At 35.6% G+C, this 13,654-nt stretch overlaps 1 protein-coding gene across 1 annotated transcript; it reads left to right on the top strand.

Moving 5' to 3' along the window:
• The first annotated feature begins 3,933 nt into the window (after window positions 1–3,933).
• Window positions 3,934–13,519, top strand: ldlrad2 (low density lipoprotein receptor class A domain containing 2). The gene is made up of 5 exons (XM_073826219.1): window positions 3,934–4,241; window positions 7,229–7,729; window positions 7,812–7,958; window positions 8,042–8,179; window positions 10,601–13,519. The coding sequence occupies exons 1-5, from the start codon at window positions 4,154–4,156 to the stop codon at window positions 10,867–10,869; spliced, it is 1,143 nt and encodes a 380-aa protein (XP_073682320.1). The 5' UTR covers window positions 3,934–4,153; the 3' UTR covers window positions 10,870–13,519.
• Window positions 13,520–13,654: the final 135 nt, after the last annotated feature.

Here is a 13,654-nt window from a genome sequence, read left to right as displayed (position 1 = left end):
TTTTTATTTCGTGATATACATTATTGTATAGGGTCTAGCACTCTATTTAAAGGTTTTGACCCATTGGACTTAAACATTTTGATCCATGCATGCTTAAATGCTTGACATTTGTTTGGTACAAAAATACAAACCATGTCTATGTATGAATTTCTTTCAAAAACTATGGATGTGTTAGACTGAATAAGAACAAGCAGAGGCAAGTATCCAGTAGGGTGAACTTTTCGTAAAACATGTAATTAATTTCTTTATTACCTTTGTTAACTTTGCAGCTATAATATTTCAATATGAATTCAGTATAAAGTGTTATAAAGTGTTATTTGAAAGATATATAACAATAAACATTTTGGTCATTTACTCCAGACCAATTTCTCTTCAGGTGAAGTAGGCCATCCCTTATTTATCAAAAATGGTTCTGCATCTTAATAAAAACTCATGATTTATTAACACGTATAATCACATATGAACATGTTTAAAGGAGTAGTTCACTTTCAGAACAAAGATTTACAGATAATGTACTCACCCCCTTGTCATCCAAGATGTTCATGTCTTTCTTTCTTCAGTTGTGTGGAAATTTTATATGGATTTCTCTCCATATAATGGACTTCTATGGAATTTTAACTTTCAAAATGCAGTTTCAAAGGGCTCTAAATGATCACAGCTGAGGAAACTATGGGTTATTTTCTAAAAAAAGAAATTATAATTTACATACTTTTTAACCTCAAATGCTCGTCTTGTCTAGCTCTGTGTGTACTCTGTGTAGAGATTAAAAAGTATATAAATTGTAAATGTTTTAAAAAAAATAACAGATTGTTTCGCTAAGACCCTTCTTCCTCGGCTGGGATCATTTAGAGCCCCTTGAAGCTGCTTTTAAACTGCATCTTGGAAGTTCAAACTCGGGGGCAACGTAGAAGTCCATTATATGGAGAGAAATCCTGAAATGCTTTCCTCAAAAAACATAATTTCTTTACGACTGAAGAAAGGAAGACATGAACATCTTGGATGACAAGGGGGTGAGTACATTATCTGTACATTTTTGTTCTGAAAGTAAACTACTCCTTAAACAAACCCAAATAATACATAACCTACAGGTTATGAGTAAATAAATAATGTTTAAATCCACATCTCAATTCATGTGTGAAATTCCAAACAACTAAAAGAACATGTTGTGTTGACATTAAATGTAAAGAAATCTATATATCAGAATATTCAGAAATCAGAATATGGATAAAAATGAACTCTACAATACTATAACAAAAGCAACAATAAAGAGGCAAAAATATTAATAAGAACATTTAAAATGGTACCCATGAAAATGTTTTTCTGTCTATCCTCTCTAAACACTTAAAACTATTTTTAATTGCTAATATTTTAAAGCATTATATTGTTCATCTATATTTTTCTCTTCTCCACAGATTGAACGTCATGCCTCAACTTTTTTTTCTATTCTATCGTTCCTTTCTTCCATCTCTGACTTGAAAGTCTCATTTCTGTTTTTTAAAGTAAATTATACATGTCAACTATAAAATCACCAGAAAATGGCCATTTATTTAATGAATTTGGGTATACTTACAGAAGGTTAAAGGTTGGCCCACTTTACCTGAATCCCACAGGCCCACTTTATCGAACACATTCAGCCAAAGTGGGCAAGCAATATTTATGTTACACCAGGCCAGCAGAGGGAGCCTTGCCCCTCACTGACTGTTGCTGCTCCCTCTGCTGCTTCGCTGGTTACTTCCTGTTTGTCAGCCATAAAAGCAAGCTCAGGCCACACACACTGCGAAGTATCGTTTGCTCCTAGCTACATTACCAAGCATTTTCCCTTGTTCTCTGTTTCTAGTTCATAGTTTATTCCTGTCTTGTTTTCTAGTTTCAGTCTTAGTCATAGTTTAGCCTTGTTTTGTTCGTTTGTTTGTTTGTGTTCTTTTGTTACTTTGTTCTGCCCACCTGGATTTTTTGACCCATGCCTGTTCTACTGGATTACTCTCTGGATTATTCTTCGTTGTTGTTGTTTGCTGGTTTCTCCGACTCCCTCGTAACAATTTAAACACCTTACAAAAAAATAAAAAATTATTATATGTATTCTTTGCATTTTATTCCCTGTTGATGGTAGTATTGAATAAAACAGGAACTGTCACAATGTTTGTTTACAGTTAGTGAGCAACCTTACAGTTACAAACAAAAATCTTATGTCAAAATGGTTTTTACCTTTTACCATGACACAGTCCTCCTTTAAAATAATGTCTCTTTAATTAAGAACCATTTTTATGCTCTGAGGTGTAAACCATTTGTGACCCTGGACCACAAAAACCAGTCTTAAGTCGCTGGGGTATATTTGTAGCAATAGCCAAAAATACATTGTATGGGTCAAAATTATTGATTTTTCTTTTATGCCAAAAATCATTAGGAAATTAAGTAAAGATCATGTTCCATGAAGATTTTTTTTTTGTAAAATTCCTACTATAAATATATCAAAATGTAATTTTTGATTAGTAATATGCATTGTTAAGGACTTAATTTGGAGAACTTTAAAGATGATTTTCTCAGTATTTAGATTTTTTTGCACCCTCAGATTCCAGATTTTCAAATAGATGTATCTCGGCCAAATATTGTCCTATCCTAACCCATATATCAACAGAAAGCTTATTTATTGAGCTTTTATATGATGTATACATCTCAGTTTTGTAAAATTTAACCTTATGACTGGTTTTGTGGTCCAGGGTCACATTTGTACGGTGGCCGAGAGAGGCCAACGCGCTGCAAATTTAAGAAAACACATGCAAAAAGAAAAAACGACAACAAATTAAGAAAACATCTTCATCAGTTTGACAACACAGGCGCTGCAAATCCTCGCGACGCAAACACAAATACGGAAACGCGCTGCAAATTCTCACAACACAACCAAACTCAGAAACGCGCTGCGAACACACGAAGGCGCTGCAAACTAACAAACGCGCTGCATATAGCTCGGTCCACAACGGAAATGTTTCAGGGGGACCTCAAAAAGTGACAAACTCATATGGGACCTGATTATTTATATCACTATCACCTTTAAGTGATACTATACTATCACTAAAAGGTGATAGTTCACCGATAACACCTCTGCTCTGACCAACAACCACTGAACAAATAATCAGGTCCCAGATAGGTTCGTCACTTTTTGAGGTCCCCCTGAAACATTTCCGTTGTGGACCGAGCTATATGCAGCGCGTTCCTGTGTTTCTGAGTTGTGTTGTGAGAATTTGCAGCGCGTTTCCGTATTTGTGTTTGCGTTGCGAGGATTTGCAGCGCCTGTGTTGTCAAACTGATGAAGATGTTTTCTTAATTTGTTGTCGTTTTTTCTGTTTGCATGTGTTTTCTTAAGTTTGCAGCGCGTTGGCCTCTCTCGGCCACCGTACATTTGAGCACAGTACAATCAAGCTTAAACGGCCCACTTTACCCGAATTAACCCTATACATGCAATACATACTCTATACATACTCCCTTCTAATCAGGGGTCGCCACAGCGGAGTGATCCGCACAGCCGATTTGGCACATGTTTTATGCCGGATCTATACATGCAAACTATTTTAATATATTTATAAAAAGGCGTCCCATGATGCACCCCATGAAGTTTGAAGTTTAGAGAAAAAACCTAAATATAAGACAATTATGTTAAAATGTGAACATCAATATTTATATCCAAACCTTTAACTAGTATGAACTTTTTAAAAGTTGGCTTTCAGTGTTCTACAAACACTTGCCCAAATGTAATCAGTGTGACAGATGTTTAGCCCAGTCTTCAGCTGTAGATGGTGCTTGGGTTGGGGCAGCTTTGAGGGGGTCCTGCACGGCTCCTCCTTTTAGATCCGTGACATTGGACCTGTTGTCATGGAAATAGTTCAGACGCATAAATTTGACAAAGAGTCTTCAAAGGCACAAAAGCCAGGATGATGAACAAGGATTAAGCTCGACGCATCCGAGACGCTATAGACAAATATTCCTGCTTCAAAAGCATTAAAAAGCACTTCACAGGGGCGTTTCACAGGCTATATGTCGTCTTTATAAATTAAGGGAATGTTTGGTTTTCTCAAGAGTAGACTTTGCGCGGTACAATCGCGACAGAACAATTGCATTTAACATTGGAGCAGCAAGTGCTTTTGCTTGGACACGCGAGATGGCCCGAGTGCGATGCATTCAGCACCTGTCAGGATGGTTTGTTCTCTTCAGCTTAATGATACGCCAGAGTCACTCCATTGAGACAGGTAGGGTGATGGGTGTTCAGTTCTCAAGATTTATCCCGTTATTACCTCGTTGACACCGACACTTGTTGCACTCCGGTTTCGTCTCGTATTCTTTATTCATTTGTGTGTGTTGGCATTAGAACTAGTTGGAGTTGCAATGACTTTCAAAGACATTTGGCTTGTCACGTGTAATTTGTCTTACCACAACTGTAATCTAATGAAGTTAATTAAAAGTACAGTAGATTTAAAATGTTTTAAAATGTTCCTAAAATGTTTAATGCCTAAGTTTTTAAACTGAACACACAGTTTTATTAAATGTAATTTGACCTCTAATCGGCTTTCATATCATATCATATTTATCTGGTTTCTTCAGTTACATATGCTTAATTCTAACTGGGCATCTGCATGACAATACAATACAACAATGTTTGTAGTAAACTTATTTCATATATAAACTGCACTTATTTCAGAAACATATAGATAGTTGTCCTTTGCTATGAAAATCATTTATTGTTTTTCATTATGAGACACTACATCTGGCTAGGGATGATTAATTTGATCTGACATTAAAAACTGATAGAGCATCTCCTCATCTGGTCCAGTGAAAAGCCCCTGGCATCTGTGTGATTACCCACAGAGTTGGCACGCTCTCTGCTGAAGTTACTGCTGGAGTTGAAGTTACAGTACAGTGGGAACCTGAGTGTGATTGGAGCACCCAAGCACTTTGGTCTGGCCAATTAAAACATTTATAGGGAACTTACTATTCTGCTGCTGCTCATTTTTGTGGAAACTCAGTTGAGGACACATGGTTACGGAATATTTTGAGGTATTGGTGCTTTTCCACCAATAGAAGCTTTCTCTGGACATTCCTGGCAGTGAGACATCATGGATCCACAGGTTGCTCTTGGTAACAAAGCTAATAAAACAAGGAGAGGTTGTAAATCTTCCTATTATTTGGTTCGTAACCCAGATGGGGGGGATGTGAAGCCAGTTCATGCTTGTGGTCTTTCTAGATTAGAACTGCATTTCTTCTGTTTTCCTTCCATCCTTGTGTTCTTTGTTTCACGCTACATGACCATCAAAGGAGTAGTTCAGCCGAAAATTAGTTTTCTGAAAATGTACTCAGCCTCAGGCCATACAAGATGTAGATGAGTTTGTTTCTTCATCAAAACAGATTTGGAGAAACTTAGCATTTACGTCACTTGCTCACCAATGGATCCTCTGCAGTGAAAGGGTGCCGTCAGAATGAAAGTCTAAACAGTTGATAAAAACATCACAATAATCAACAAATAATCCACATGTCTCTAGTCTATCAATACATATCAGTTAAGGTGGTATACTACATAATAACACTTCCTATAATGAAAAAGTACATCCCCTGTTGTCCTCTCAAATCAAAATCCACCCACATATATGTTTATAGAACTATTTCAGGCTGTTTTTGCATTTGTGAATAGTGCATATTTCTCTCCTGATTCAGACAAGATGACTTTTTCACTTAGAAAGCTATATTATGGATACAACGGTTTTAAGCTAAAACCATCAAAATGATGGATTTGTTTCTTACAAAACAGTTTATCACATCACAAAACGTTTATTGATGGACTCGTTGTGTGGATTATTTTGATGTTTTTTAAGGGGTTGAGTGATTATCAATCAAGTCAATTATCGGCACTGAAATTAAGCATTTTTATGGTTATTGGTCATTTTCAAAATCGATTTGCTGCTAAAATAATTTAAAAGCATTTAAAGAAAGTTTATGTCAAAGCCCTTGTTATTCTTAATTTTTACATTAATTTTACACAAGACATGCAGACCTTGCAGATTCTGCAAAATGTTAATTATTTTACCAAAACAAGACGGATCATATAAAATGCATGTTATTTTTTATTTAGTACTGATGTGAATAAGACATTTCACATAAAAGACATTTACATATAGTCCACAGGAGAAAATAATAGTTGAATTTTTAAAAATTACCCAGTTCAAAAATTTACATACACTTGATTCGTAATGCTTTGTTGTTATCTAAATAATCCACAACTGTGTTTTTTTGTTTATTGGTAGTTGTTCATGAGTCCCTTGTTTGTCCTAAACAGTGAAACTGCCCGCTGTTCTTCAGAAACATCCTACAGGTTTAGCATAGCATTTTTGTGTATTGAACCTTTCCAACAATGACTATATGATCTTTTCACACTGAGGACAACTTAAGGATTCATATGCAACTATTACAGAAGGTTCAAACACTCACTGGTGCTCCAGAAGGAAACACAATGCATTAAGAGCCGGGGGTGAAAACTTTTAGAATTTGAAAATCAGGGTAAGCTTTAGTTATTTTGTTGGCAAAATAAGAAAAATCTACACATAATTCAGTTTAAAAGTTAATGCATCGATTTTCCTTCTGAAGGAAATCTGTGGGACCTGAAGGACCTTTCTGAAGAACAGTGTGCAGTTTAACTGTTCAGGGACTCAATAACAACTGTCACTAAACAGAAAACAGTAACAACAGTATTAAGAATCAAGTGTATGTAAACTATTAAACAGGGTCATTTTTATAAATTCATCTATCATTTTCTCTTTCGGACTATATGTAAATGTCTTTTATGTGAAATATCTTATTCAGGTCTGTACTAAATAAAAAAATAATATACACTTTGTACATGATCCCTTTTATGTTGATAAAATAATTATCATTTTGCAGATTCTGCAAGGTTTATGTAAACTTTTGACCTCAGTCTACTTGATCTGTAATAACTGCCATTAGCATCGGCCATGAAAAACTTGTATCATTCAATCGGTTTGGAGTCTCAGTCTGACGGCACCCATTCACTGCAGAGCATCTATTGGTGAGCAAGTGATGTGATAATACATTTCTTCTTACATCTGTTCCAGTGAACAAACTCAGTTTTCAGCAGATTTCCTTTTGGTGAACTACTCCTTTAACAGAAAGCTGGTTTAGAATCTCAAAATGATCTTAAATCTCATTGCCATCTCAATATTCCCAACAGTCAATGTCGTGGACTTCTGCGGACAGACAATACAGGGGGACGGCATGATCGTAAAGTCCCACCAGGAGTCCCGGAAGTACTACTTTGTCTCCATGGGAACAGATTGCCACCTCACCATGCAGTCCGCCACCCCCCGGGACAAGGTGCAGTTCTACTTCCGCTTCTTTCTAGTCTACAGCTTGCTAAGAGTGTCCCCACACAGCCCCGCACCCCTCTTCCCAGAATCACCCAGGGGGTCCTCCTCATCTGGCCCGACACGGCCTGATTTGAGCTTAGAGCCAACCACCAAGGAGGAGCCTGAAGACCCCTGCCACGCTGGCTCTTACATTCAGTTCTACGATGGGAGGGATAAGTCCGCACCCCCTATTGGCCAGCCACTCTGTGGGAAGAGCCCTCCCCGACCGGTGTTGTCAACGGGCAACTTTTTGACTCTGCGTCTCGTGACGCGAGGAACTCAGCCAAGGGTGGACTTTGTTGGAGACTTCACTTCATTCAGGCTGGGTTAGAATGTGTTTGCATCTTATTGTTTTTCTTGAAGATTAATAGAATATCAACAATATGCTCATATTGTTTGTCTCTCTAGGTTTTAACCAATCAGAGTGCAGCGGACAGCCTTACTTCAACTGTCGCAATGGGAAGTGTATTCCCATGAGTCTGGTTTGTGCCGATGATAAAGGCATTGACAATTGTGGTGATGGCAGCGACTTAATTGATTATCCTGGTTGCAATGGTGAGTAAAGAGATTATTTTGAGAAGGGTTTTCCATATGGGATTTGTTCATGATAGATTTTGCTCTTGTTTTGTGTGTTTCAGGACCTCTATCTACACCCAAGCCTCCACAGCATCATGTTACCCAACCAGCACAGATGCTGAATGTTCACACTCAAACAGTGTCCACTTTAAAGAACTGTGCCACTCCAAATGCCATGCCTGATCCGGATTCTGTAACTGGTAAGTTCTCAAAAAATAAATAAATAAATAAATAAATAATAAAATTCTGCTACAATGTTAAAAAGATTCCATGAACAACTTTTAGAATCAGTGGAAAGAGTGTTGGACAAAAGGTTTTTTATAGTAGAAATTTTGGTAACACTTTACAATAAGGTTCTTTAGTTAACATTAGTTAACCACATTAGTTAACATGAACTAATAATGAACTGCACTTATACAGCATTTATTAATCTTTGTTCATGTTTATTTCAACATTTACTAATTAATTATTAAAATTTTGTTAACATTAGTTAATGCAGTGTGAACTAACATGAACAAACAATGAACAACTGTATTTCCCTTAACTAACGTTAATAAAGATGAGTAAATACAGTAACAAATGTATTAGTCATGGTTAGTTAATGTTAGTTAATACATTAACTAATGTTTAACTAATGAACCTTATTGTAAAGTGTTACCGAAATTTTTTTTATTAAAGTGTTTTTCACACTAAGGAAAAATTAGTTTAAAGGTCTTCTTAGAACTGTTGACTGAAAGTTTTTTTGGGGAACAAAAAATGGTTCTTCTACAGTCAAACCATAAATTATTCAGACACCAGCATTGTTTGGTAATTGGTCAACAAAGAATTTTTGGTTGATTGTAATCCATTACATACGGTACCTTTCTATCAAACTTATCTGATATTATCAAGATGAATTTGTTCTGACACAGTTTAACTTTGAGTTCTTGTCATATATTATTACTATTACTATTACAATTACTTTTACACTGTTATTTACTGAAAATCCTTTTATACTCTTAAAAATAAATGTTACACAGCAACGTTTATATGGCTTCAGTGGTTAAGAGCCTTTTTGGGTTCCTCAAAAAAACGTTTAGTAAAACATTCTTAAAAAAAAAAATCTCAGTTGGAAGAACATTTTAAAAATCTAAAAATCCTTTGCCCACTATATTGAAAATAGTTGCGGTAAACGTCTCTTGCTGCCTTCGATTATAGATAGAAAGTTATACAACTTTGTGATGTTATGGTGCATAAATGACAGCATTTTCATTTCTAAATGATATGTTCCTTTAGGAAAAGTCAGTAGTTTCTTTCTCATTTTGTAAAATTTTCTTTAACTTCAAAAACTTGCTTTAGAGGATTACCTGAATTCTCTATATTTAATTGTTGAAGGCCAAACTAACAAAACCAAGCACGTTACTGTCTGTTTAAGCCTTCACTAAATCAGTTTTACATGGTTGTGGGTTTGAAGTTACTAAATTAACTGTACAATATCCACCATTCTGTTTTAAGTGCATATTTAGGTCTTGAAAATGAATTTCAATGGATAAAAACCTGAAGTGGACAAAGATGGTTCAATGCACAAAAACCTAAATATAATGACTACTCCTCAGAACGGCAGCCCTTTTTGACTGTCCATAAATTTGGTTTTATTGCTGTATAATGGTGAACTCTGAAAGGCTAGGGACACAAAGCTAATTGAGGAGCACATAAATGTTCATTGCAAACAGTGAGCTGTAAATCAGCTGCTCGTTGAAACTTCTCGAGAGCACTAGTCTGCTAAGTAGTATTTGAACTAATAGCCGTCATTTACCTCCACATGCAATCTAAATTGCTTTTAAAATCCATAGGTGTTCGAACAATGGCACACTACTTGAAAGAACAGATTTCACAAAGAAAGCTTTAATGACTATCACTTTCATATTTTACTGTATAAAATGATCTTATAAGGAACACATAGTTGCCAAATTCAACAAAAAGCCTCTAAAACTATTAAAAATGGTTTACTTTTTGGAAATGAAGCTGGCAAAAATCGATATCTTCAGATTCGGCATTCGGCATTCCACAGACACCAATAAAAAGTTTAAAAGTTATAAGCAAAAATGTGAATTTTTTGTATCTCATGACCCATAGGTGGTACTGTTCCCAACTTTGAAATTAACCCTCAGAGCATGGTGATGATGAAGCATACCAAGTTTAATTTCAATTGATAAAATTTTGGCCAAGATATAGCCTCTAAACCAATTTTGGGTCAATTTGTGACATCATAACTTTTGAACAAGGATGAATAAAGAAAAATATTCAGTAATTTCTGTGCAGCTCTGTCCAAAGATTATCTGTGCCAATTTTGGGAAGAATTGGATCAATTTTCGAGGAAGAAAAGCAAAAAAACAGAATACTGTACTTTTCAAAATAGCTACTACTGTAATGGGTGGAGTCTTAATGTAAGCTATTGAATGTGATTAGCATGAGGAGAGGAATCAGGTGTACTAAGTTTCAGAATTATTTTTAATAATTATTTTTAATTATTTTATTTTTATTTTTTGCAGGTTTAAGAATATAGAGTGAGTGCTGATTAAATTTCAATCTCACTGGGAATTGTTGGTCCTGGTCCTTTAATGAAATTCTTTCTTCTTCAGATTCCCAGTTTTCCATTTCTCTGCTGGCGCTGTATGTGGTTCTGGGTGTGATGGCAGGAGGGGTTCTCATGTGCTGGTGCTGTTGGGCCCCTGGCTGGTTCTTTTGGCGCGTTAGTGTTTTTCGTTTCTTGCCCTGCTGCAACTCCTGCTGCGCGTCCTGCCAGCTCTGTGGACGGAGCTGCATGCAAAACAAGGACCACCGATTGGCAAAGGTTACACCGGAAGGAACCGCAACATCTGTGTCATCTACCACCACAGTGGCTGTGTAAATACCCTCCTCTGATATCTTATAGATACAGAAAAGACTCGTAAAGGGGATGATGAGGACAATATGTTAGGGAGTGGTATATTAGTAGAAGTCCTCCTTTTTTATTTTTTACAATGAAAAAGGAGCAAGAAATGCTGGGCAGTCGAGTGTTTTCAACTGGTATTTTTGTGTTTTCAAAAATTATAGAATGTAATTTGACAAAATCTGCTGTTTTTTGTTTTTAAACTGGATTTGTTATATATGTATATTTTATAGATACTGGATCTGTGGAAACAACATGAGCTGAGATTTCTAGTTTCTAGTTGGTTTCGCAAAGTGAAAAAGGAAAGAATTCCACTCTATATTACCTCAGTGGGATACAGCTAACACTAGGACAATCCAGCTACAAAGGACTGGAAAGTGTTTTATTATTAAAAGTTTCCAATAAAATGCTCATAAAGCTACCAGCGAGCATTATTATAGCTGCAGGTCTATGAAAGGACCTATGAAAGGTCACTATACTCTTCAGCAGTTCACAATATTGTGAATACGTTTGTTTTTGAATCAATCTGTTTGTTGAACATGTGTAGTGCTAGTGATTTGATTTTTTTTCTTATTAAATGATTAAATTGTGTATAAAAAACTGAATAGATTCAAGGTTATGCCAAAAAGTGCTAATATTCTATAAGCATTATTTTTTCTAAAACCAAAACCCTCTGTTTTCACTGACATAAAAGCTCAGAAACATAGACTACTGATGCCACTCTGTTAAAGCAAATGTAATGTGCAAGATAACTGCTGTAATGTACATAAAAAAAACTTGTAATGTAACTTGTAATGAAAATGTACTGTAGATGAGTTTGCTTTTTCTTTGTAACAGATTTAGGGAAATTTTGCATTAGATCACTTCCTCACCAATGGATGCTTTGCAGTGAATGTGTGCCATCAGAATGAAAGTCCAAACAGCTGATAAAAACATCACAATAATCCACACCACTTCAGTCCATGAAGTAATATCTCATGAAGCAAAAAGCTGTTTAAAAGAAACAATTCCATCAAAACATTTTTAACGTCAAACCATCCTTAATTCATAATATTTCTTTCTTTAGTGAAAAAGTCGTCGTCAAGAAAAATATGCTTAGAAGAAAACACCATCTACAAACAAAAACAGTCTGAAATAGTTTTTAACATATATGTGGGTGGATTTTGATATTGAGAGGACGTGTAATTAGATTATAGATTATAGTCTTATATTTTGGCCAGAAGCAATGGTTTAAAGTTAAAATGCCTTATTGATGGATTTGTTTCTTACAAATATACAAATACATGGTTTTAACTTCACAAAATGGACCGGAGTGGTGTAGATTACTTGTGGATTATTGTCATGTTTTTATCAGATGTTTGGACTCTCATTCTGACGGCACCCATTCACAGCAGAGGATCCATTGGTGAGCCAAAATACCAGTCTATAATTCATAATAGCCATTTTTCCAGTGCTTCCTCAATTTTTTTTTTTTTTGATGAAGAAATAACTGAGGGTTCATTTTTGGGTGAACTATTCTAGTTTTAACATTTTGACTTGCTAGATAAGACCGTTCTTCTTCAACTGAGATCATTTAGAGCCATTTAAAGCTTCATTTAAACTTCATGGGGACACCATTGAAGTCCACTATATGGAGACAATTTGTGATTTTTTTTTTGTCCACTGCAATAGAAGATAGTACAACACGTATCACAACTTTTGTCAGACATTTTGAATTGCTGTTGCTATAAATAAAAAATACAGTAATATATAAACAAGGTCGGTCATATGAAATTATAAAAAAGGGTCAAAGGTCATCACCCATGGTGGTTTGGATTCAACATTACACTGAATATTTAAAAAAACCTTTTAAAGAGAATATCAGGTGCAAAATTCACTTTTACATGGTGTTTGCATATAAATGTGTCTTAGCAGTGTGTGGACACAACCACCCTACAATAATAAAAATCTATTCACTCTTTTTTTTTAAATCCCAAAACAACCTAACATTCTCAATTATCAAGCTGTTTTGATTTTCTGAGCAGTATGACATCACACTGCTCAGGCCCCCGCCCACGACCGCTTATGGATTGTCCCGTATTAGCATATTTCCACCCTCAGCCAATTGTACGCTGTCCACCATTTTCTCCATGCTCAAGCAGCTGTAGCAATCTCTCCTAAGCAATGCAAGTGTTTTGTAGTTGGATGTAAAAATGAACATAACAGTCTTAATTTTCTCCCGACATCAGAGCAACGCAGTGGATTTGTTTTGTTTTTGATGGTAATGTGCCACCAAATACATACAAAATGGAAGTGAGGGGTGAAATGAGCAATTGCTCATTATCATTTAAAGAGACGCAAACCAAAACAGGTTGCTGTGAACAGAACTTTTTTTTGATAAGGTAAAGGGGGTGTTGTTTTACACAACCACTGAGGAATTTTTATTAAGTATTTTGCAGACATTTCATGAAATCCCTAAAGAATCCTACCAACTTGTAGAAAATAGGCTTCTGATTTTGTAAATTAGAAGCATTTGTTACTGGACTCATATTCAAATGCATTGTTCTGATATTTCAATTCACTGTACATCACTGTTGACAAATGTAGTCTGTATGTTGTAAGTCACAGGGTTAAAGACTTGATAAACAGTTGAGATACAAGTAAAACTGTAAATAGACAAATTCAGTCATTAAAACAATTTTAATGTGATGAATGTTTCAGATTCTCCTTGTGACTGTTTACAAAAGACCGAGAGAAAGTCTGGCAAGCGCCTCCATTTCAGACA

The sequence above is a fragment of the Garra rufa genome, chromosome 20, assembly GCF_049309525.1.
Source record: "Garra rufa chromosome 20, GarRuf1.0, whole genome shotgun sequence".
In the NCBI taxonomy this organism is placed as follows: Eukaryota; Metazoa; Chordata; class Actinopteri; order Cypriniformes; family Cyprinidae; genus Garra; species Garra rufa.
This window is presented reverse-complemented; position numbering and strand designations above follow the sequence as displayed.

Coding starts and splice junctions, on each gene's coding strand:
- ldlrad2 (XM_073826219.1), top strand. CDS start 4,154: ATGGCCCGAGTGCGATGCATTCAGCACCTGTCAGGATGGTTTGTTCTC. Junction 7,959..8,041: donor TGATTATCCTGGTTGCAATG/GTGAGTAAAGAG, acceptor TGTGTGTTTCAG/GACCTCTATCTACACCCAAG. Junction 8,180..10,600: donor TGATCCGGATTCTGTAACTG/GTAAGTTCTCAA, acceptor TTTCTTCTTCAG/ATTCCCAGTTTTCCATTTCT.